The sequence below is a fragment of the Chrysemys picta genome, chromosome 4 (genome assembly GCF_011386835.1).
Source record: "Chrysemys picta bellii isolate R12L10 chromosome 4, ASM1138683v2, whole genome shotgun sequence".
In the NCBI taxonomy this organism is placed as follows: domain Eukaryota; kingdom Metazoa; phylum Chordata; order Testudines; family Emydidae; genus Chrysemys; species Chrysemys picta.
This window is the reverse complement of record NC_088794.1, coordinates 29,647,483-29,671,594: the sequence shown is the minus strand read 5'-3', so window position 1 is coordinate 29,671,594 and position 24,112 is coordinate 29,647,483. Positions and strand designations below refer to the sequence as shown.

General features: G+C 59.4%; 1 protein-coding gene across 6 annotated transcripts in view; it reads right to left on the bottom strand.

The window, feature by feature from the left end:
• Positions 1-4,405: 4,405 nt before the first annotated feature.
• The window catches only part of B4GALNT4 (beta-1,4-N-acetyl-galactosaminyltransferase 4), a 129,762-nt gene continuing 110,055 nt past the window's right edge, over positions 4,406-24,112 (bottom strand). For 4 of the 6 annotated variants that reach the window (XM_008175126.4, XM_024111621.3, XM_065591863.1 and 1 more), the window contains exons 10-20: positions 22,588-22,731; positions 21,845-21,954; positions 20,595-20,695; positions 19,703-19,785; positions 14,118-15,435; positions 13,381-13,688; positions 12,299-12,452; positions 10,655-10,727; positions 10,378-10,531; positions 7,353-7,479; positions 4,406-6,539 (exon numbers count right to left, since the gene is read on the bottom strand). In XM_008175126.4, the coding sequence (XP_008173348.3) occupies positions 6,425-6,539; positions 7,353-7,479; positions 10,378-10,531; positions 10,655-10,727; positions 12,299-12,452; positions 13,381-13,688; positions 14,118-15,435; positions 19,703-19,785; positions 20,595-20,695; positions 21,845-21,954; positions 22,588-22,731 (2,687 nt within the window). In that variant the 3' untranslated portion in view covers positions 4,406-6,424. Of the gene's footprint in view, positions 6,540-7,352; positions 7,480-10,377; positions 10,532-10,654; positions 10,728-12,298; positions 12,453-13,380; positions 13,689-14,117; positions 15,436-19,702; positions 19,786-20,594; positions 20,696-21,844; positions 21,955-22,587; positions 22,732-24,112 lie in introns of those variants that run through there. The other 2 variants (XM_042862099.2, XR_006177213.2) reach the window with 2 other exon arrangements.

The window sequence follows — 24,112 nt, the reverse complement described above, 5'->3', positions numbered from 1 at the left end:
GCTCCACTGGGTGGGAAGCGTGTGAAGTAGTTGAGCTCTCTGAGGCAGGGACTGTCTTTTTGTGCAGCGCCAAGCACCATGGAGCCTTGATCCATGAGCAAGGCACCTAGGCACTCCCACAGTACAAACACACAACAAAATTTGTGCAGTGCTTTGACCACGTGAAACTCAGTGTAAGCACCAAGCAGAGCTGCTTGACGCGTTTGAGTCCGAAACGTTTTTTCATCAGTTAATGGCCTTTTCCCCCCTAAACCAGAAAAGATTCTACTTGTTAGAAATTTTTCACTTTTGATTATAATCAAATTTTGAAACATCTGTTTTCTCCCCCCATCCCTTGTTGCCAATAAATGCAACAGAATGAATAACAGCCCTTGCGGAGGGTGGGAGAGGGAAGTACTGTCTCTCTTCCTCGATTTTCCCTTTTCCCATCCTCTAAAACTTTTCCAAAGAGGAAAGAGTTTGCCAAAGCAACAGAGGGGAAAAAGGGGAAAATGAAAAAGCTAAGAAAAATACCATGGGCATGATTCCTTCTAGTGCAGTCAGTGGCAAAAGGGGTGTGGGTGTATAAAATCAATATAGAAATTTCAAAAAAAATTCCATTTGAAAAAGCCAAACAATATTTCTGTTGGGGGTAGAGCCAAGCTTTCGAGCTTCTGGGGGCTTTTCTTCAGGTCTGGGAAAGGTACTCAGAAAGCATCAGCTTTTTCCAGACCCAAAGAAAAGCTCTCAAAAGCTTGTCTCTCTCACCAACAGAGGATGGTCTGATAAAAGATATGACCCCACTGATCTTGTCTATCTCATATCCTGTGACCAACACGGCTACAACACCACTTCAAACAGCAACTGTTTAGTAAAAGATGTAAAAAAAAAAAAAAAGGCTCAATTTTGGAAGAACAAGAACTTGGAAATTTCAAAGTTTGTCCCAAAGCAGCTTCCCCTTTGTCCAACCTGCCCCGGTGCCCAGTGTTAGGTGATGGTACCACTGCCCCCTGCAGGAAACTCAGCAGGCGGAGGGAAGGAGGAGGAGCCCACCAGTACTGCAGGGAGCACAGCTGGTGGGCCTTGGTGACAGAAATCGATATCAGTAGGACATGTTACGATCACAGGAGCTGCTAGGCTGGATCAGACCATCTGCCCAATATCCTGTCTCTGACACTGACCAGCTGCTTCAGAGCAAAGTGCAAGAAACCGCAACAGATGGTTCTGGATTCACGTGCCTGTAGGTGAACTTTCTTCCTAGCCTTCACCTGTTTGAGGTCCTGCAGCTTGCAGGTTTCTGCCCTTCTCCTCAGAGAGGGAGCTCTCACCCCAGCCCTGGACCATAGGATGGAACCTCCTACCAGCAGCAGCTGGAGGAAAGGACAGGGAAACCTAGAAGGAAGTGGTTGCCTTTGAACCCGCTGCTGAATGGAGTCTGGAGCCTGTGCACCTCGCCTCCTGCTCCGCCCAGCAGATTGTGCAGAGCTGTCGGGAAGCTAAGTGCAGTCCGCATGGTTAGTAGAACAAGCCTGTCTTCCTTGAAGCGTCGTCTGAGTCACTCTCGTCACACCCCTGGGAATCAGGATACCACCCGCCCTGGGGACGAGGGAGCCCGGAGCAGCGGGCTGGGAGTCAGGACTCGGGGCGCTGTTCTTAGAGCTGTCAGTGACTTGCTGGGGGGTCTTGACAGTGGCACTTGCCTTCTCTGTGCGTCTGGTTATGGGGACAGTAACCCTGAGCTGGCTGCTGGGGGGGCTCAGGCTGCTGCTTATAAAGCACTGCCAGGCCGTGGATCAAAGCTGCCATGTGAGCAGTTTTCAGGGCTGAGACAATATATGACCCAGTGTAAGCCAGGATCTGCCCCGGCAGGCAGCCATGTAGGACCCTACAGAAATCAAAAGCTGGAGGCGCATGGTACTGACTGCCCTTTGGGGGGCCCTGGGACTCATCCACTGGAGCATGGCTTGACCTCGTGCCCATGGGCCCCCTGCACTCGGAGAAGTCTCAGGACAACGTGTGGGCATGGAAGATGCTCACCCACCTCTCTGCACAGCGGGGTCACAGGAGCTGAAGCAGGACTCCCAAAGGCAGCCCTGGTACAGCACACGGTCATCTTGCCCCGGCAGGGATGCGGGCTCTGAGCCACATGCCCACATAGGACCTGACCCCCCACTCACAGCAGGCTAACCCCAGGAATGAAGCCAAGGAGGTACCCAGGAGTGAGGGGAGACTGATGCCCAGGGAGAGCTAGAGAGCCCCCCACACGGTGCAGCCCCACCCCTGCTGCTCTGCTTGTGTGGAGCCCAGCCCGTCTCTGCTCAGCCTCAGGGACTGCCCGGGGTGGCGGGGGGTTGTAGACATCAATCCAGCAGGCGTTGCGGCCTGAGACAGGTTTAGTCAGAGCTCCCATTCCCTGCTCCCCCTGGGGTGAGGTGGAGCACGCAGCGGGCGAGGCTGTGCAAGGGGCCGCTCCCCTGCCAGCCCACACTTGCTGACTCAGCACGGGGAACCCATTGCCCCGGCCACTGCGGGATTCATGTTTAAAGGGCCAGCGGGACCACTCCAAAGCATGGCAGGATTTTAACTGCCACCTCCCAAGCTGCTCAGGCTCCCAATGGTAGTGGGCAAAGGGGACGGGGAGATGCTGTCGCTTGGCTGCTCCGCTGCAGTTTGAGTCTGTCCCAGCACCTCTCCCCGCAAATGCAGGTTGACCTCTGGGCTCCCCTCTCTAGCTAGGCAGACCTGAGCTGGGGCAGGGGACGGGGCAGGAGCTAGGACCTGCGGGGTTCTGCTCCTGGCTCCCGTCCTTTTTTGCCAATAAATGCAACAGAATGAACAACAGCCATTGCGGAGGGGGACAGCCTTAGTCAAGTCACTGCGCCCATCAGTCATATGGAGATGATCAGAGTAAGTTCCTTAGCTCCCAAGAGCTGCTAACACTTCCTCAAGCCCTGGGAAGCTGAAAAGCCCCGAGTGTTACTGTCACTGACGGGGGGCGTTATAACTAATCTACAAACACTGCGTCAGGGACACCAACTGCTGTGAATTTACTGGTGCTAAACGGACCAGAAGCAGCCCTCTCTCCTCCCCGCAACTGAAAGCCTTTCTCTTAGCCTCCTGCCACTGATTTCCCCGCCATGTGCGCACCGTCAGCTGGCAGCTGATTTGAATTCCCTCCGAGTAGATTTGTGCCCGACTCTGCCACACCCAGGGCATCTGCTGCATCCCCTTAACCCCCACCAGGGCTGAGCTGAGGGATTTGTTAGCACACACACACCTTTTGTCCATGACTCTTTGCTCTGCTGCCTTCTTGGGGCCTGAGAACCTAGATCCCAACCCCCGGCCTGGCCTGTTACCTCAGCACGCTCGTCACCTCTGCTCCAGAGGGATGGCTACAGGCCGAACTGCGCGAGGTGCTGTATAAACACAGCGTAAGGCACTTCCTGCTCCACAGAGCAGCCAGTGGAGACAGACAACGGGTGGAAGGAGGGGAGAAGTGTTACCCCCATTTCCAAAGCGGGACCGAGGCCCAGAGAGATGTAGGGCCCGGGTTTATACACGCTCGTGCAGGTTCAGTTAAACCCCTGTGTGGACACACTGATTGCAATTTAAGGGGGGCTTGTTGCAGTTTAGTTTATCCCTGTCCCCATTTGACTTAAGCTGACTGAAATAAAGCCACTCAGACTGGACTAAGGTGGCCATACAAGGGCTTGCACCTGTTTAACCCCTTCGTTTCCACCAGGGAAGCTTTTCTATGTAGGCAGGGCTGGGAATTGAAGCCAGATCTCCTGGGTCCCAGCCCAGCACCAGAACCACAAGCCCATCCCCCTCCCAGTTTCCTTCCACCCCACCTGTGTCATGCACAAATGAAAAAAGATTGAAAACCACTGAGCTACTCTAATGCAAATGAGAACAACACATTCTGTCTAGCCCCACAAATAGCAACAATACCTTCTAGCCACCCAATCCAATCTAGCAGTGTTTGCAATGTGCCCAGCCCCCTGGTGTCGGAGTGCTAACCATCTGCTGCACCATAGCTCTGCACATGTTCTGAATGGCTGCCTAGTGCCTGGGAATTCACAGAGATCCCTGGGCCATGGCTACCTCTGGTTTCTGGCTTGCGGTAACATGGCTGTAAATTGTGTACCGCCTTGTGACATGGCCAAGGATAACTGCCTGCTACTGCTGCCGGTGCCAGGGCTTCTCCTGTTAGATCCGGTAGCAGGAGGCTGTGTGCTGGTGTGTAAGGTCCTGGCTTCAAGCCCTGCTAACTGCCCATGACGCAGGGTACCCGTGCTGGTATTTGCTGGGGAGAGTGGCTGGAAGTTGATAGTCTACCTGTGCAGCAGCAGCTGACGGCTTTACGCTGCTCCGAGCGCCTGTCGCCCCCTGGTCCATTTGCAAAGGAAGGAAGCAGAGACGGAAGGGAAACCCCAACCAAGACATTCCTTTTATTTTTTAATAATAAAAAACAAAACAGACATAACCTCCTGAAAACAGCTTCCTACCTCATAATTTCACAGAAATTAGCTTGGAAACGTTGCTCGCCCTCCCTGCTCCGATTCCTGCCTCGGGCCCTCTCCAGGGGGGACTCTCAGCCCCCCGGGGAGCGGGCTCCAACCAGCCCTCCCCAGGGGCTGCACTGGGAATGTCAACAACATGAGCGTCCTGTAGGTGTCATGCAGCCAGTCCCATCCTGCCACGACCATGAGCCTGCGCTGGGCCGCTGGCTGCTCCCCCCAGCCCCACACGGCGGAGGGAGGCGCGTCAGCGTAAGAGCAGCTAATGCTCTCCCCAGGCTGGGATTGGGACATTAGTAGCAGCGTTCGGCCTCTCCGGGGCTGCGCTTCATCCCTGTGTCCTCCCCCACCTCCTTTGCCCATAGCAGAGCTCCCCCCCGCCGCCTTTGCTCATGGTGCTGGTGTCACCCGTCCCGCTGTGTACTGTCCTCCTCCCTTCCCCCCACAGAGGGGCCAGCAGCAGCAGCGGGAGAGAAGCTGAAGGCAGTGGGATGGCTTGGCAGAGAATCTCTCCGGGGCGCTGCATTCACCAGCCCATTCCCTCCCCCCTTAAACGCTACCAGGCCCAGGAAGCAGCGCCCTGCACCTGAGCTGCTGTCTGGTTCACCCGCAGGCACCGCGGCGTCTCACTGTGCTCGAGAAGGGCTGAGCTGTGGGACAAGAGCCCTTTGGACATGGATGGAAGGGAAGAGAAGGGGACAGAGGTGAGTTTATAGCTCATCCCCTGCAATGCCCCCGGGGGCGCTCTGAGGACGCCCCTCCCAGCTGAATTCATGAGGAGATGCCCATAGAGCGGATCTGGGCTCCAGCCAGGGGTGGGACAGCTCCCGACTGCTGGGCAGCTAGGCACAGTGAGCCTGGATCAGCCGCTCTGCCCGGCCCCACCTCACCAACAGCTTCAGGAGCCGCCCGGGTTTTTGACTGCAGATCTGGGGCTGGGGGATTTCCTGACCAGAGAGCTTGTGGCCCATAGGGCACAGCACCAGTCTCTGAAGGTTATGGGGCAACGAGCCACGATGCGCTGGCATCATACAACCCCGTTGCTCACTCTTCCCCTTTCGAGTGCGACAGGCACGGGGCCAGCGAGCTGTAAGGCCCTGCTCACAAATCCGCCCCCAGACCTCCTCCACGCAGTATGTTCACCCGCCGAGTACCCAGCGAGGATCCCGTCTCCCTAGGGAACCCTGCACGGACAGCATGTGCCCTGTGTATTCGCCTCCTAGTCCGCTATGGAACAGGGAGCTTGGCCTCTCCCGGCCACACCGAAGAGGGGTGCGTGGAAGCTTGCTACGACTCATGCTGCCCACAAGGGGTGCAGCAGTGGCACAGGTACAGCAAGTGTGGCACCCTGTGAACCTGGGCACCTCCCCAGCGTCACTTAGCAGGGCTGGCCCCAGAGGGAAACCCGGCTGCCAGTCTGATAAGCCCCTTCTCCACCTCCTCTCCAGGGGCTGGCTCCTGGGTCGGTACCCAGGGCAGCCGGACTGGGGCTGCTGCCACTTCCCCTCCTGCCCCAGCACTGCTGCTGAGTGGTAGGGTTTGCTCCAAGCCTTCTTTTACTACCCCGCTCCCTGAGGGGCTGGGGGCAGCATGAGGGGCTGGTTGGCTCCCTCCCTCTGACAGGATCCCTGACCCTCAGTGCTAATGAGTTAATAAACTGGTTTCTCACTAAGAAATTAGAAGCCTTAAGAAAAATCACAACTTCCCCCCCCCCCAAAGTAACTGCGGTTTGTTTAGAGAGCTCTGGAGAAATCCCCAGCCTCTCGCTCCAGCACGGTGTCTAGAGGCACCACCAGTGGCCCGGAGACGACTCCCACGGGCTCAAGGTGGCAGAGCCGAGGCAGCTGGCTGGCTTTGCTGAACAGCCTCCTCCTGCCCTGGCGTGCAGAGGAGCCCTGGGCGTGGCCGGCAGCAGGGCCCAGGCCCTAGTCTTTGGGCACCTTCTTGCTGCGGGAGTTCCACATGCCGCGTTTGGAGTGGTAGTAATGGTAAAAGTTCCTGAGGCGCAGGCGTTCCACCTCCAGCCCGCTCTGCAGGACCCTGCACGGGGAGAGGGAGACAAAGCTTAGGAGAGCGCGGTGAAGAGGGCGCAGCCACAGCAAAGCCCCTGGGGTTTTTTTTCACCCCTTCCTCAAAGGCACATGAAACCTGGTTCCCTGAGAGAGGAAGAGGCTTTCGTTCAGTGTCCCGAGCGCACTGCCTTGGGGCTGTGTTTGCTAACACCCATTGACCTCAAACACCTCAGGAACGTGTCGGAGGAAAGCTTTCTTTGATACAGTCAGCGCTCCCCACTCAGTACAATGGCCATCTCTGAGACCTCCAAGGAGTCCTCTAACAAAGTCAGGGACGCCCTAACTTGGCTTTTCGAAAGTCTCCAGCCGCTATGCCCTCCCCACCACCATTGGGTAATTTATGTATCAGCATGGAGGGGAAAAAGGGGAGAGCACAAATCCATTTTCCCCCCCCTTTAAAGGAAAAATGTACTGGAGATGTTTCAAGCAGATTTGCTCCACACAAGCCCTGTTTCTCCTGCTGGTGTGCCTGCTGCTCCTGGCACCCACTGCTGCCCATGCCAAGCTCTGTACCCAGGCATGAGAAAACTGGGTCACAGGACAGGGCAAGCTGAGCTCACGCCCTACTCCCCCTCCCTCATTGTGTGGTACCACCAAAAAGCCCCTCAGAGTCACAGAGCCACAGAGGGGTTAACCCCCCCCCCACGCAGCATCTTCTCTCCCAGGTCCCCGAATCAGCCATGTGTGTCTGGAGGGCATTAGGCCAGTCTCCATGCCCAGCCAACACGCAGCTGCCCCTGGCAGGGAAGAGGCGCTGGGCAGGAGGCCCCGCCAACCGTACCTGTCCAGTAGCTCCCAGTCCTCCCCGCCCCAGCGGTCTCTGAACTCCTCCGTGTTCATGCCCCCAACGCGGTCAAAGTCCGACTTGTAGATCCCAAAGAGGCCGAATCCATTCACCTCCCAGTAGCCTGAGGAAGGAGGGAAGAGAGGTGACTCGCTAGGTCTCAGGTGGGAAGGGGGCTCCGTGCAACAGGGGAGGGCAGGGCAAGGAGCGGGGCTGCTCCAAAGCCCAGCCAGGCGGTAGCACTGAGATCCCTCCGGGCTCTGCCATCCTTTGAAGCCACGCTGCCCTCTGCTGGAAACCAACAGCAGCATGCAAGCACGGAGAGGCCTCCGATCCCGGCCCCATAGAGCAAACCGGTCCCCCCGAAGGTGAGACTGAGGCCCCATTCTCGCACATGAGCTCCTGAGTTCGCAGGTACTGGCACTCAGCTAACTGCTCACTCCAGGGCTGCTGTACCTTCCTCTGAAGCAGCAGGTGCTGGGCCCTGTCAGAGGCAGGACACTGACCTGGATGGGCGTCAGGTCGGATCCAGTGTGGCACTGCTACGTGCCTGCAGCCCCCGTGTGAGGAGAAAGGCTAAGCTGTACATGCACTAAACACCCAGCTGGCCCTCTCCCAGTGCAGGCACTCGCCTGAGAGTGCAGCCCAGGAAAGCAGCTGCTGAGAGCCAGAGGGATCCAGTTTAAAGGAGCTGTCTCACACTCAGCCAGACGTACGGCATGGGATCAAACCGGCCCCCCAGCTCACAGCCAGCGTGCAGGGGCAGGTGTGCTGCAGGGGGCAGAGGAGGGAGAGCACTGCTCCAGCTAGCTCTCCAGGGGAGGCTCTGGAGGAAACCACCTCCAGCCAGACCCTGAGCAGCTGGGGTGGTCAGCACCATGAGGGAAAGAGACAGGTAGAACCTCAAGGAGCTGGGATATTTACTGGTGATGAGCCCTGCCCCGCCGGCAGCTCCCTGGGAACGTAGTGACAAAATAGGCTGAAGAAGCTTGTGCTCGGGCAGCGCTGCTGTGCGGCTCCAGCCTGCTGAACCGCTGCTCCCTACGTTGGGATCCAGTGCCAGCTCCCTGCACACACAGCAGGCTGCTCAATCCCCCCGTCCCGCAGTCCGGTCAAGGCAGCTTCTCATCCGCAGCTTCAGAGCACGCCAGGGCGCTGCTTCCATCCCTCTCCCCGCTCACCCCCCCTCCGCTCCCCGAGCTCAGCCCCGGCCCCTCTCTGGACTGTTCCTGCTGTCTCCTCTGCTCATTCCACGCCTCCCACCAAGGTGTCCCCTTTGCTCAGAACAGCTCCCCTCCAACCTACACCCAGCCCCCACTGCCTCCACCAGATCGCTGCTAAGAACACCTCCAATCGGAGAGTCTCTGCGCACCAGTGACCACACTCGGTGCCCGGGCTGGGCCTGCTTGTGCATTTAGGCCAGGAATTTCAGAAGGGGCTAGTAACTTGGGGTGCCCTATGGGAGACACTAAAGGGGCCCGATTTGCAGACAGTCTGAAGTCAAACAGAGGCTCTGGACTCCGAGCTCTTTGGGACCGGGATTCATTTTTCTGTTCTGAGAGCGGCTTCAACCTCCGTATAAAAGCCCAGTCAGCATGGGGCTGACGCATGTGCCTAACTGTAAGCACATGAGTAGTGCCACTGATGTCAGTGAGACCACTCGGGCACTTAAAGCTCCTGCACTGGGGTCTTGCTGAAGTGGGGCCTATATAAATAATACCAGCACCGGAGCGTGCTAGCACATTAGAACTACGCCCTGAAAGCCAGCAAGTGGCATGGCTGTGATCCCCATCACCACACCCCTGTGTGCCTCAGTTTCCCCATCTGTCAAATGGATAGCCGATCCCTTCCTCTGGAGAGCATGGTGAGATCTAAGGGGGCCCAGTGCTAGATAAGAGACAGATTATTAGTCCTTGTGGCAGAGTTCTGGCAGAGCACTCTGGTCACTGTTTAGCCAGTTAGGCTCCTGGGGACAGCCTGAGTGAGAAGAGGAGTTGCTGATTACCAGATCAGATTGGGACCGGGCAACTAACAAGCTAATTAGCCCATTAACAAGGAGACTGGATAAAAGAGCCCAGGAAGGCAAGGCAAGCTGGGTCTGATAGAGGGAGCGCTCTGTGTGGGTGGACCTCTTCCCACCCCCACCCCTGGGAAGACTGACTCTGTACGGCTGCGTGAGGAGGTAGAAGGCGGTGAGGGGAGGCACCGTGAATAAATGACATGACGGTCTCTCCGAAGGGAAGGTCTCTGAGAGGACTGTGTGAGAGCAGAGAGGAGCCTAGTCACAGTGCTGCTCAGCCTCTGTGTGCCTCTCACAACACAACGTGCTGGATTAGGCTACGCAGTGGACAAGGGAAAAAGCAACAGCAATTCCTACTGGTGAAAGCTGTATTGAACAAACCTGCAACCTCCCCCGGCCAGATTCACTGGGCGACAGCACAATCCGGTGCTGGGGAGGTCAGAGCCAGTTAGAGGGCAGGGCTGGGTGGGTTTACAGCAGGAGTCAGGACTCCTGGGTTCAATTCCTGCCTCGCTGTAAGACCTTGAGCAGATCACGCCCTGTAACTGGAAGGGGGGATGCTACCCCCTCCCTGCAGGGGCTGCGTGAGGCGTAGTTAAGGCTCCGGGAGCAGTCCGCCACCCTCCCTTAAGAAGCCCCCAGCATTATTATTCCTGCTCACCCCCCGCCCCCAGCCTTGGGGCGCAGCAGTAATCACAGAGGGGAAGGGCGTGCAGGTTTAAGGAGGAGCAGGGAAGATGCTGAATTTCTAACACCAGTGTAGCCTGACTCCTTAAAGCAACCAGCCTGGACCTGGAACAGAATTTAGGTAGCAGCGGGTTGCTCATGTAATAGGTTTCAGCAGCACAGCGCTGAGTGGCTGCACCAGGAGCCCTGCCACGCTGCCTGCACCGTTAGCTGCCTCAGTCCATTAGCGGCTCCCGCCCTGGGGTGCTGGCTCCCTGCATGTGAAAGCCCAGCGCGTTTCCCGCTGTGAGAGTATCCGTGCACTGGGGGTGTTACCGTTGGGGTCCCGCGGAGAGCTCCCGCAGCCCAGTCTCATGACGATGGGCGCGTAGGCCAGCTTGCCCTCCACACAGTGCTTGCGGATGCTGTCCAGGATGTTGAGGGGGAAGTGGATGTGCAGGTCACACAGGAACACGATGCTGCGCCCGTCCTGAGGGAACCAAGCGCAGAGAGAGGCCATGACCAGGCGGCACAGCCCACAGCAAGCCCCTGGGGGCAGGACGGGACAAGGCCAGCGGCTCTGGAGAGCCAGAGCCCTCCCACCATCTCTCACCTCAATGGAGTCCACCCCGGCCTGCAGCCCTGCCGAGCGCTCGAAGTTCCCCGTGCGCTTCAAGTACTGATACCTGAGAACAACGCAGACAGTCAGCAGCAGCAGGGAGAGGGGAGCCGAGCTGGGGGCTTTGTAGGGACAGAGCTCAGTGGGCACTGCTGGGCTGAGTGACCACGGGGAGTCTCCAGGCAGGGACACTGAGGCAGGAGAGGAATTGTCTGGAGGGTACCAGGGGCCACTGAGCCAAGGGAACCCAGCTGAGCTCCAGGAAGCCTTTCGCAGGCTAACACAGTGCGACTCTTTGCCCCCTCGAGGGGCTACCTACGGTTGAGAGGCCATTACAGCCTTCTGGTTCTTTAGCTCAGGCAGCAAAGGCTCTTGCTTTTAGATCGAAAGGTCCCAGGTTAACCCCCTCCCCACCCCCCACCTGGGGGTGCCGTTACACGCATGGCCAGATGGGCTCACACCCCTGACTGCTGCTGGGGACAGGGCTCTGCTTCACGTAGCAGGGGCTTTCCAAAGAGGGACAGCACAGAGCGCGGTGGCTGCCCAGAGATGGGCTGGGGGTGTGGGGAGCCAAGCAGGGCAGCCAGGGGGTTCTGTGCGCAGACCGTTAGCAGCTACATGGCTCTCTTCCTCTCCCCAGCTCGTAGGCCCCTCTTGCCTGCTAGCCCCTTTGCAGTCTGCCTGGCTCCGAGATCACCTGCAGCATCAGCTGCGCACTGGCACAGTATGTCTGCAGGGAAGATCCCCCTGGATCAACCAGACCCTCAACACTCGGAGAGGTTCAGGGGTGTCCCCTCCCATGTCCTTTGGGTAATCACGGTCATGGCCCATCCCAATGCCATTCAGCAGGGGGCACACTCCACCTATGGGACGCTGTCTCCAGAAAAGAAGCCGGGTTGCAGGGTTCGCAGTGCCAGGTCTGCTGATCGCAATGCGTCCTGTGGTGCAGGATGCTTGGGGCTAAAGGCACAGGAGAAGGGAGGGCAGTCGGGGTGGAGTCAGGGGTGACAGTATAGATGAGTACAGCAGCAAGCAACCAGCCTGCAGACTCGCTGGGGCAGGGACAGCGTCTATCTGCCTGTTTGGATGGCACCTGACACAATGTGACCATGATCTTCAGTGGGGCCTCTGGCCACCCCTGCGACACAAACAACAGCAGCAGCAGCACAAACAGCGTGTGTGTGTGTGTAGGGAGACAGCCTCACAGCCACGGCCGGGGATGCTAGATGCCAGTCCAGACCCAGTTGGCTGGGTAGAACGAGGCGGCTCATTGCGAGGGCATTCGGCGATAGCTCCCCGGGGTGCGGTTACACACACAGCGTCTGGGGCTCGGGCTTCCACAAGCGCCAGGGAAACCAGGGCCAAAGCTGCTGCTCTGCATTCAGCTCCTCCAGCAGTGCAAGGACTCTGGGAGGGAGGAGAGAGGTCACCTCCGTGCTGCCTGGGACTCCCTTCCCCAGCTGCTGCAGGGCTTTGCTGGGCGTGTCTGCCACAGGTGAGGCCAGAGGTGGAGGGTGCACTTTGGGCCCAGGCTCCCGTTTGTGGGGCTGGGGGTCTGGCAGGGAGAAGGTGCTGAGCTTGGCACTGGTGGGGAGGGACAGCGGCAAGGAAGGGCTCTGGGGCTCCCTGCTCTGTTACCGAGGCAGTCGGGCTTCCTGCAGAGCCTTCTCCACGTCCATGTCCTCACTCTCAAAGTCCACCAGGATGACATTGAAGTTGGCGTCCTTGGTGTTCCAGTACAGGCCGGCCATGTCCACGATGAACTGCTGAACCCAGCGCGCCTGGTTCTTCACTGCCACACAAGCAGACACCGCCAGGATCAGCGCTGCCCCGGGATCCATGCCCTGCCCCGGGGCTGAGAGCCAGACCCCCAGCCACCTCGCAGGGATCCACTCCCCATCCCTGGGCTGAGAGCCAGACCCCCAGCCACCTCGCAGGGATCCACTCCCCATCCCTGGGCTGAGAGCCAGACCCCCGCCCCAGCCACCCCCCAGGGATCTATTCCCTGCCCCAGGGCCGAGAGCCAGACCCCCAGCCCTTCCCCGGGGATCCACTCCCAGTCCCCAGGGCCGAGAGCCAGACCCCCAGCCCTTCCCCGGGGATCCACTCCCAGTCCCCAGGGCTGAGAGCCAGACCCGCCCCCCTGGCAACCCCCCAGGGATCCATTCCCCATCGTCCTGGGCCGAGGGCCAGACCCCTAGCAACCCCCCAGGGATCCACTCCCCATCCCCTGGGCCAAGAGCCAGAGCCCCAACCACTTCCCCAGGGATCCACTCCCAGTCCCCAGGGCTGAGAGCCAGACCCCCCCCCCCCCCCCCATTCTATACCAAGCGCTGTCTACACCAGGGGTTAGGTGGGTTTAACTGGGTTGCTCGGGAGCTGGGTTTTTGCCCCTCCCCCCCGAGCGGTGTAGTTATATTGACCTAATTTCCTAGCGCAGACCAGGCCTGAGTCTCTGCTGCTGGGCAGCCCTGGAGGAGCAGCCGTGGCCTGTGTGCACAAGGGGAGCAGGCCTCCCAGATACTCCTGTGAGCCACCACAGCCTGTGCGCCTCATGCAGCCAACCGCTGCCCACTGGGGCCTGGGCTTTGGGTCCATCTAATGCTCTGAATGACCCCAGAGGTCCTGGTGCAGGTGGCAGCCTGGGGGGACCTTTGGTCCCTAGGAGGAGGGTGCAGATAATGCCCCTTCCCCCACCGCGGCCTCAGCTACGCTCTCACCTGGCACCACGAAGTGCACCATGACATCCTGCCTCCAGCTGAGCGGCAGGGGTCGGCACAGGATGGGCTTCCCGTAGAGCAGGCTCCAGGGGCTGGGCTGGGGCTCGGTGGCCACGAGCGTGGGCCCCTCGGGGTTGGCCTCGGTGCTGTCGGCCGGCCTGCCCTGGTGCAGCAGGACATAGACGTACTCCGAGAGCCGCACGGTCCTCTGGCCCCGCTCCAGCAGCTCCAGCTCCAGCAGGTAGCGGTTGCCCCGCGCCGTGTCTCGCCGCTTCTCCACGTTGACGATGCGCAGCAGGGTGTAGATCCTGGGGGAAGAGAGAGCAACGCCGACACTGTCACCTTCCCAGGCGAGGCCCAGGCCCGCACCCCACACCAGGGACCCTGCCCCCCACAGCCTGGCTAGCTGAATGACAATGTGCAGCCCCGCTCCCACCCTTCCAGTGGGGGCATCATCCAGGCCAGGAGAGCACCCCCACTCCCACGAGGGCAGGCTCTGTGGGGTGGGAGAGCAGGGTGGGGAAGCTCATGGCTGCATTCCCCCCTCACCCCAGGAGGTACAGGGCTGAGGATCTGTTGGGGGAGTGGAGTGTGTGTAGCCAGGGCTGGATGACCATGAAGACCACCCTGATCTCTTGCCTGCCCATGTGGGGGCAGGACTGAGCAGAGCTTAGCCCGGCTGGTCCCCCTGGCCCTGGTGGCAGCCCTGGGCCTAGCTCCACGATTTCTCTTCCTACCCCCCATTCTTCTCGTTGAGCTTCTCCATGTACTGGGCCACCACGTCCACCACCTCACTCTCGCTCAGCTGCAGGTTGCCCGAGACATTGCAGCGCAGGTCGTTCCAGTCGGAGCGCAGGAGCTCGAAGTCCACCGAGCTCACACTGAACGTCCTCTGCCAGTTGATGGAGTCCTCCAGCCAGCTCGGCTGCAGCTCCGAGTTCTCATAGCTGTAGTCTGACAGCTCCTCCTCCTCCTCCTCCTGGGCCTTGCCCGGGCCCTCCTGCTGCGACGCCGTCACCTCCGACATCCTGAGGAAGGAAGTCACCCGCACCCCGGCCAATAGGGCCGTCTCTGAGGAGTTGTAATCCAGGGCAGCCGCTGCCGCGGTCCTGGCTGGGGTGGTGGTGGGGACCTCCAGGGCCTCCTTGCCAAATAGCCCCTCGACTGGTGGCAGCTGTATGCTGGGCCGTGCCCTCCGCTCGCCCACAGCCTCGGGGTCCTCATGCCTGTACAGCTGCTCCCACTTCCTGATGCTGGTCCTGGGGCTCTTCCTCTTGGACGGATCCGTCTCCCTGGAGCCGTTGCCTGGGAGCCAGGGCGCCCTGTGGCCGGGGATGGTGCGGAGCTTGGTGGAGGGGGCGGAGCGCCTCTGGGGGGCCCTTGAGTTCAGGTGCACCCTCCTGAGTGGCTTAGGGTAGAGGAAGACATCGGGGAAGGTGGCCTCCTGCACTGGGGCCTTGCGCTTGCCAGGCTGCAGCCGGGTCACATATACCTTCTCTTGGGGCTTCTTGGTCTCCTTCTTGGCCTTTTTCTCCTCCACGGGTGCGAGGAGCCTGCTTGGGCCCTGTGGCTTGGCTTTGCCCCCAAAGATGGGCATGGAGAGGTGGGGTTGGCGGCTTAGGACACTGCCCCGCCTTGACGACGCCAGCAGCCCCAGCTTGTCTTCCACCCCAGCGTTTGCCTGTTCCGGCTCCTTGCGCGCCCAGCTGAGGGAGCGCCCCCGGATCAGAGCCTGCTCTCGTAAAGGGGGAGTATTCTCATAGCCCTGGGAATCTCCGGCTGTGGCTGCGGAGCTGGGGCTGGCCCCGTTGTGGACGTCCTGGGTTCGCGGCTGCCCTGGCGCGGCACCCTCCTCATGAACCGCCTGTTGCTGGTGGCGGAAAGTGTAGTAGTCTACATTGCCCCCGTAATCCCTTGCAGCCAGAGGGAGCCCTTTGCCTTTGGTCCCAGTGCCCAGGGGTGAGCTCGGCCCCCTGGGGGTCTTCTCCTTGGCGTCAGGAGGCAGGTCTGTGGGCTCAGGACTGTCTGCTCCTTCCTCCTCCTCTTCCAGGAAACCTGCAAAGCAAACACACCTAGAGTAGGCCAGTGAAACAGACGAGATCCCGAGGCATTTGGATTCAAAAAGCACCTGGGACTCGGATTCTCCAAGTGCAGGCCACTGCAGTGTGCTAACCCCCAGCAGTGGGTCACAGCCAGAGCATTTCAGGCCAGAAGGGACCACCAGGCCCTCTAGTCTGAGCCCAGACGCATCGCAGGCCATCAAACCCCACCCAGCTACCAGAGCAGACAAATTATTACTGAGTCTTAACAGGTGGAGCCCGTGCAGGGAGGCACCGATCCCAGCAGCCAGGCCGCTGTGGGGGCTCTTGTGAGAACGTGATCGGGGGGCAGGGGGTGCCTGCCTAGCTACCCGCATAGGTGGGATTGTGCCCTAACGTCCCACCACGCCCTGCAGCCCTAGGCTTCAGTCGGCTGACAAAGGAGCTCAGAATCTAGCCCCTTCTTGGGATGGCAAGGAAGGAGAGTCCAGTGGCTGCGGTGCTATCCTCAGGCTTGGGAGGCCCACGTGCAATTCCCTGCTCCGGCACAGACTCCTCGTGTGACCTTGGGCACGTTATTTAGTCTCCGCTCCCCATCTGTGCAATGGAGACAATAGCACTGTCCCGCCGCACAGAGATGAAGACATGATAGAATGGGAAGCACTTTGAGATCTCCTGCTGAACAGGGCTAGAGAAGAGCAAGGTGTTATTCATTTGTTAGCATTATTCAGGGATACTTTATTGGCCAGAGAAGTGACCCTGGGATGTCCAGATCAGCCAGGAATCTGGGATTGGACCCTTGATTGTCGGGCTGGTCTGCTTACAGTAAGCTCACTGGGGCAGGGACTGTCTCACTAGGTGTACGGACAGCACCCAGCACACCCTGAGCGTAGATGGGGCCTCCCATCAGACAAGTAATAAATCATAACAACAATTAATACGGTGTCCATTTGTCAGCGGTATCAATCTCTGGTTCTTGGATTGACTGGCAGAAACTCTGATGTGTTGGCTCCGTTCCCTTGTTTCAACCCCATCACCAAGGGAGAGATTCTTGATTTTGCTACTGGACTAAATAACTGCGATGGTGTTTTGGTCTTTCCAGCAGAGGATCTGAAAGATGTTTCTACACAGTAATAAACTAACCCTCACGCCCCTCAAGGGCACACATGAAAGGTTAGATGGGGAGGGCTCTGAGTTACTACAGAGAATTCTTTCCCAGGTGTCTGGCTGGTGGGTCTCACCCACATGCTCCAGGTCTAACTGATCGCCATATTTGGGGTCAGGAAGGAATTTTCCCTCAGGTCAGATTGGCAGACACAGGGGGCAGGGTTTAACCTTCCTCTGCAGCCTGGGGCATGGGTCACTTGCTGATTTGAACTAGAGTGAATGGTGGATTGTCTGTAACTTGAAATCTTTAAATCAAGATTTGAGGACTTTGGGAACTCAGCCAGTGGTTAGGGGCTATTGCAGGAGTGGGTGGGGGAGGTTCTGTGGCCTGCGATCTTCAGGTCAGACTAGATGATCACGATGGTCCCTTCTGGCATTAAAGTCGATGAGTCTATTAGCGACGTGCTATAAATGGGGAGAGCGAGGTTTTCAGTTCCCTCAGGGTTCCATTTTTGCCAAGTTGGAGAGACAAACAAAGGCATCAAACAGCAACAGAGGCACAACACACACAAAGCAAAGGATAAAATGATGCAGTTTATAGGTGCTGGGTGTTGATTTATACCAGCAGTTACATGGTTAAGATAAGCACACGACACCAAATTCAGTCCTGGCATAAGACCCACTATAATCTACACTTACATGACAGCTGGGTTTGCCTTGCCATATAATATAATGCTGCTACTACTACCCAAGGTTTTTCTTATGCTCATTTATGATTTGCATGATGGTAGCAGCTAGACACTACAGTTGAGATCAGGGACCCACTGTGCTGGGCACTGTTCAGCCCGACGATAAAGAGACACCCCCTTTGAGGCCACGGCTGTCTACACAGCAAAAACCCCTAAACCCCAGCAGTGAGTCTCAGAGCCTGGGTCTACGGACTTGGGCTTGCAGGGCTCCCATATGGTGCTACCAACAGCTCTGTAGACATCCCGGCTTGGGCTCTGAAACCCGTCCCTCCCTCTGGGCATCAGAGGCTGGGCTCCAGTCCAAGCCTGAACATCTACACTGCTAGTTTTAGTGTCGTAGCGCTAAAGCCTGGAGACTCGGGCTCGGAGACACGCTGCCACATGGACACACCCAGAGAGTTTACATTTTATAGCACTTGGTATATCCCGAAACACTCTGCAGACATGAACAAATTAGCCCCAGGGATATGGATTATCATCTCCATTTTACGGGGGGGCAAATTGAGCCCGAAAGGTGCAATGACTGGCCCAAAGGCAGACAGCAAACGGGTGGCAGAGTCAGATGACACCCTCCCTCCCATCCAATCCTGTGCCCATTTCTCAGACCGTGCTGCCTTCGTTCAGAACAGGAACAGTTCCTCCTTGGGGAGAGCCCCCGGTCGATTCCTGCACACGAGGCAGGTGAGTGGGAGGGCTCTGGCACCCCTGGGTATAGAAATCCTAACCATGGCACAGTGATGTCACTGAAAGCTGGGCAGGAGGATTCATGCTGCTCCCAGCCACAGAATTCTTCTGTGAACTCCTTTGGAGAAGCCAGGGCTGCAGGTCAAAGGGGCAGCGAAACTCTGAGCTACTCTGATTAACACGCTGCACTCACAGAGGGACTTGGAGGGGAAAGAAATGACTGATGCTGTTTTAAGGCAATTAGGTCTCAGCAGAAATCAGCTTTGGCCTGGCACTGATTTTCCCTTCCGGCTGCCGAGGACGCGTGTGTGGGTGAGATGAGGGAGAGCTCTTGGGAACGCACAGCACACTGCAGGAGGGGTCGTGCGCGTTCGTGGGTGGAGATCAGTGTGGCGCTGCCAGCGCAACTTCCCCCATAATGAGATGGGAACCCAATACCCTCCCAGCCAGGCCGCCAAGGTCCTTGGTGCAGCCGAGGGGAGGAGACCCAGAGGCACGTGCAGGAAACCCCCTTTTCCAGCTGCATTGATTGATTCCAGTGGGCTGATGGAAACAGCTCCACATAGGGGTTCACCGCCGGCTCAAGGAGCACACTGGGAAAGTCAGCCACAAAGACACAGAGGTGCCAACGTGATCATGCTCAGAGGTGCAGGTCCGAGCACCCTGAGGGGGCTGGGTGTGGGAATCCCGCCAGGGGTACGTTGGGGGTACGGATCGGAGCGCCCCGAGGGGGCCGGGTGGGGAAATCCCACCAGGGGGCGGTGGGGGCGCGGATCCGAGTGTCCCGAGGGGGCCGGGTGGGGAAATCCCACCAGGGGTGCGGTGGGGGCACGGGTCTGAGCGCCCCGAGGGGGCAGGGAGGGAGAATCCCGCCAGGGGTGCATTGGGGGTTTGGGTCCCAGTGCCCCGAGGGGGCAGGGAGGGGGAATCCCACCAGGAGTGCATTGGGGGTGCGGGTCCCAGTGCCCCGAGGGGGCAGGGAGGGGGAATCCCACCAGGGGTGCGTTGGGGGCACGGGTCCGAGCGCCCAGAGGGGGCAGTGTGCGGGAATCCCACCAGGGATGCGTTGGGGGTGCAGGTCCCAGTGCCCCGAGGGGGCAGTGTGCGGGAATCCCGCCAAGGATGTGTTGGGGGCGCAGGTCCCAGTGCCCCGAAGGGGCAGGGAGGGGGAATCCCGCCAGGGGTGCAGTGGGGGCACGGGGCCGAGCGCCCCGAGGGGGCAGGGAGAGGGAATCCCACCAGGATGTGTTGGGGGCGCAGGTTCCAGCACCGCGAGGGGCCAGGGTGGGGGAATCCTGGCCCTAGTGTACAGGGTGAGCTGCACGTGGAGGCTGGCAAGGCAAAGCCATGAAGCCCAGAGGATTCAGTGGTGCAGCAATCAGTAAATGGGAGCACAGATTCCGTCACCAGTATCCAGAATTGCTGGGAGAGAGGCAGGAACTCTCCATTCCCACCCGGCCTTGCCCCAGGGACACTGACCGTCCGAGTGGGCTCACTCCTTCCAGTGTTGTGACCCCCCGCCTTCCCCTCCAGCCCTGCCTGACTTAGCGACTTCCTTCCCACCACCCATCTGGTGCCCAATTCAGCAACCAGGGCTCCAGGGCCGACGCACAGAGCCTGGCGTGCCAGGCCATGAAGCACCGTCCCTGCTAGCATGGCGGAATGCCTGCGCCGGCCCACGCTGCTGAGAGAGGGAGGGCAGCGGGGCAAGCGGCGTCGCCGGGGCGTGCGAGGGCTGCTTACTGTCTGAGTTCAGGAAGAGAAAGGCTCTCTGGCGAGGATCCTCCTCTTCCTCATCCATCTTCATGTATTTGTAGAAGCCAAACCTGGGGGGGGGAGGGGAAAGAAGTAAAGGACAACGTCGCCGAGATGCGCACACACAGCTGCACTGACACTGGCACAGTCTAGGGCAAACCAAACCAAACCACTCCAAACAAGGCACTGCTTTAGCTTCATATCGTCTCACTCAGCAGGACCAGAGCTGAGATCCCCAGACTCGTTTTACTCTGGGGCCCGGGGGCGAGGCCTGATCCGCCCACCCCCCGCTGCGAGCCCAGAGCGATGGGCTGCTCGGACACTGGGTGGGCCCCACATTTCTCCTCTCAATCTCTCGCTGCGAATCGGTAGGTAGAGGAAACATGCTTCCCTGCTCCTGGCAAGGCACCTTGCGGGGATGCGGGGGAGGGAGGGTCAGAGCTGATGCAAAGTGGGCATCTGCCCCTGGTCTGGCCTTTCCCGAGCCGGCTCACGGGGAAGGAAGGCTGCTGTCTGGAAAGGGGCCTGGCACAGGATGCAGAGCCTGAAGAATGGGCTTGGTGGGTACAGTCTGGTTCCCTAGGAAACGAGGTCCGTTTCTCAACCACCACCCACCCTGTGGGCAGGCCCAGGCCCCCTCAGCACCCTGGCTGGGCCCCCGGCAGGGCCCCTGGCAGAGCAAGGCCCAGGCTCAGTGTGTGGTTCCTCCCTGCGAGCACCCGGGCTGGGGACAGAGATTCTCTGGGGCCGTCCCTGCCCTGGGACTAAGAAGCCCCATGCCCAGGGGCTCTCTCTGTCGTGCCATAGAGCCCCCGGCTCCCATAGCAGCAGTGCCAGCACAGGGCCCCCGCTGAACCTCCCTGCCCCCCCCCCCACTCACTTCTCTAGGTAGAGGGGGGACTCTCTGTAGAAGCACTTGTTCTCCGTCTCCATGTGGGTGAGGCGGGTGAAGTCGTTGGGGTACACGAACGAGAGGTAGACCTGGGGAGCCGAGCAGAGGAGTCACCAAGAGCATGTGCACCCTGGGGCACGACCAGCATTCCCCGGGGGTGGCAGGAGATAGAGGGAGGGGTCCAGGTGTGGGCGCTCCTGGTGAGGGCTCTGAGGTCATGAGGCCGTTGGCGCAAGCTCCTTGGACTGTGGCGTCTCCTGGCAGAGAAGCCGGACGCTCATCAGCCCATGGCCCAAGCCGCCTCCATGGCGTCTGCCAGGCCAGCACTCAGCCGGCTCCTCTGAGGGGCCCTAGAGACAGCTTGGGGCAGGAGAGGGGACTGGAAGGAGACGGCCCATTCAGCGTTGGCATCATGTCTCCCTGGCACTGCAGCCGCCTGTGACAGAGGCTGCAGGAACAGGGCCTTGATGGGCACTGCCTCAGAGGAGCTGTAGGCACTTGGAGCCAGCTGGTGTGTGCATTGGGAGGACTGGCAGGGGCCTGGCACCTCTGGGACAGGTGAGAGATGGAGGACTTAATGGGCAGGGCTGGAGGGCTGTAAAGGGGTCTTTATAAAGAGACCCTATTGGATGGTGCCCTCCCCTGTGTGTCAGAGAGCTCTATCCCTCTGCCAGCCTGTCTCCTTTCAGTCCCTAGAAGCACCGACAGATTTGATACAGAGACAGCAATGACCCCTTTCTACCAGCCGCCTTGGCAGCAGGGCGAGCCCATCAGCTGCTGCGTGGGTGAGGAGAAGGCAGACAGGCTGGAAGGGGCGCGGGGGTCACGTCCCAGCCTGTAGGGGGCGAGCCAAGGGAGGAGTACTCTGCTGGCGCAGGGAGTCCTGTGCCCGGGGGCGGGGTGCCTCCCACACCTCAGTAGAGCACTGGGAGCGCGTAGTGACTGCAGAGCCGGCAGGATACAGAACAGGACCGCAGGGGCCCTTGTGACATGGCTGCTCCATGCACCCCAACGCCCCTGTGCTGCAGCTCTGACAACTTGCCGAGACCAGAGGAGCTGTGCCCGTGGGCCTGGTCCAGAGCCCCAGAACCAATGGGAGGCTTTCCACAGCCTCGGGCAGGCCCTGCAGCCCGCCCTGGGGGCACAGACACATGGGTTTTATGTCCACATCTCCTGGTGATCCTCACAGGGCGAGGAGCGGGAAGGGGAGCAGAGACCCGGCTGAGCCGGACACTTACGAACTGCAGGCCCTGGTAGCGGGCGATAGGGAAGTCCTTCACCACATAAGTGGGGCTGTAGGCGCAGGGCACCAGCACGTTCTCCACGTGGGACGCCTCGATCTGGGGAGCTGGGCGAGAGGAAGTCAGGGCTTAGGCTGTGTCACGCGGGGGGCCCTCAGCCACCCCCATATGTAGAGAAAACCCACATGGCCCTCTAGAGCCCAGCCCAACCTGGACAACTGCCCTGCCCACACTGTCCCCTATAGAGCAGCCCAGCCCAGCCCAGCCTATCCCCTATAGCCCATCGCAGCCTGGGCAACCACCCATCCCATCCCATTCCCTATAGTCCAACCCAACCTGGGCGACCGCCCAGCCCAGCCCAACCCAACCCTTATAGCCCACCCCAGACCCTATAGGTCAGCCCAGCCCAGGCTAACCCCTATAGCCCATTGCAGTCTGGGCAACTGCCCATCCTATCCCCTATAGCCCAACACAACCTGGGAGACCACCCATCCCAGCCCCTATAGTCCAGCCCAGCCCAGCCCAGATCTGTGAGTGGCCCCTCACCAGGGCATGGAGCTGGAGGGGCGCAGGGGCTCCCTGGGTACCTAATCCTATCCAGCCTCATTTCCTCGCCTTCTCTGCACAGACTAACAGCTCCTCTCCCAGCTGAGAGAGTTAAATCCCTGCCCCCTCTAGTCCCGCTCTCCTCACACTCCCCCACCAGCAGAGACTCTCCCGGGAGCCCCTGCCCCACTTACTGAGGAAGAAGGTGTCCCTGGGGTCGGCTTTGAGCATGTCGGCCCCGTGCTCGTCCCTCTGTGCCTCGGACATGTAGCTCCCGGCGTGGCTGGCAAGGGACTGGGGGATGTGAGCCACGTGGTTCATCTTCAGAGAGGACTCGTCTGAAGGAGAGAACGAGGAGAAAGGCCACAGTGACCCCGGGCCTTGACTCACATCCCGGCGAGTCAGGCACAGGGACTCCCGGCCCAGCAGGCCATGCTCCGGGGGTGGGGGCACCTAACGATCCCAGGTCCACTCCTGGGTGATGGGGCCAGACAGGGATGTTCCATACGGACCCTCCCTAAGCACAGCGTTAGCACCGACCCCAAACCTCCTCACCCCACCCCAATCCCTCGACCCCAAATTATGCCTCATGCCAATCCCCCATGACCTGCAGCTTTAACACTGCCCCTCGAACCCCATCCCAATCCCCCCGCCCTAAACCTGCCCCATCCCGATCCCCTCCAACCTGCAGCTTTAGCACTGACCCTCAAACCCCACCCCATCCCGATCCCTTCACCTCAAAGCCATCCCAATCTCCCCATCCCATCCCGATCCCCCCACTCCACACCCCTGCCCCATCCTGATCCCCTTGCCCCAACCCTGCCCGTTGGTCTAGAGGCTTCCACCAGTACTGTCACCCGGGCCCCTGCCGCCTCGCGCTCCTTCCCGCAGGTGGCCAGTGCAATTTCATAGGCTAGGCCCCAGGCGTAACGCTCCCACTGGCCACCTTACAAACGTCCAGCATCGCCGCTTCTCGAGGAGATGCTACTGGGCTCTAGTGGAGCGGCCCCTGGCCTTCTCCAAGGGGAGGGAGATGTGCCACCTGATAGCAAAGGAGTATACAGCCAGAAATCCATGGAGAGAGTCTCTCAGCAGGTAACACGTCCCCAGGCTCGCTCCGCTAGAGCAACAGATAATCTAGTTGATTTTCTAACTGGTGTAATTCTTTGCAGGTAGCATGCCTGTGCTCGCCTGACATGGAGGGGGTGGAGTGTCCTGGCCTGAAATGGAGGCTTCAGGAAGAATACCGATAAGTGAATCAATTGGTTTATTTGGAACTCGGAAATTACTTCCAGGATGAATTTCAGATGGAGGTGAAGGGATACCTTCTCTTGATGAATATTAGCATATGGCGGGTCAGCCATGAGGGGCCCGAGCTCACCCACTCTCCTGGCCAATGTCATGGCGACCTTCAGAGACAGGTGGGTCATTGAGCACGTGGCCAATGGTTCATAAGGTGGCCCTGTTAGCATTGAAAGTACGAGACTGAAGTCCCACTGCAGTATTGGCTCCCCTATCGGTGGGAAGGTCCCAGGCCGACCCTTTAGGGACCTGGTTGTTACTGGGTGAGTAAGAACAGAGTAGCCATCTACTGGAGGATGGAATGTACTGATTGCCGCTAGGTGGACCTGCAGCAAGATAACAGAAAAACTCGATGTCTTGAGAGGAGGTGGGCTAAAACAGCAGGACTACCTGCTGGCTCTGATAGCTGGTTCTGTT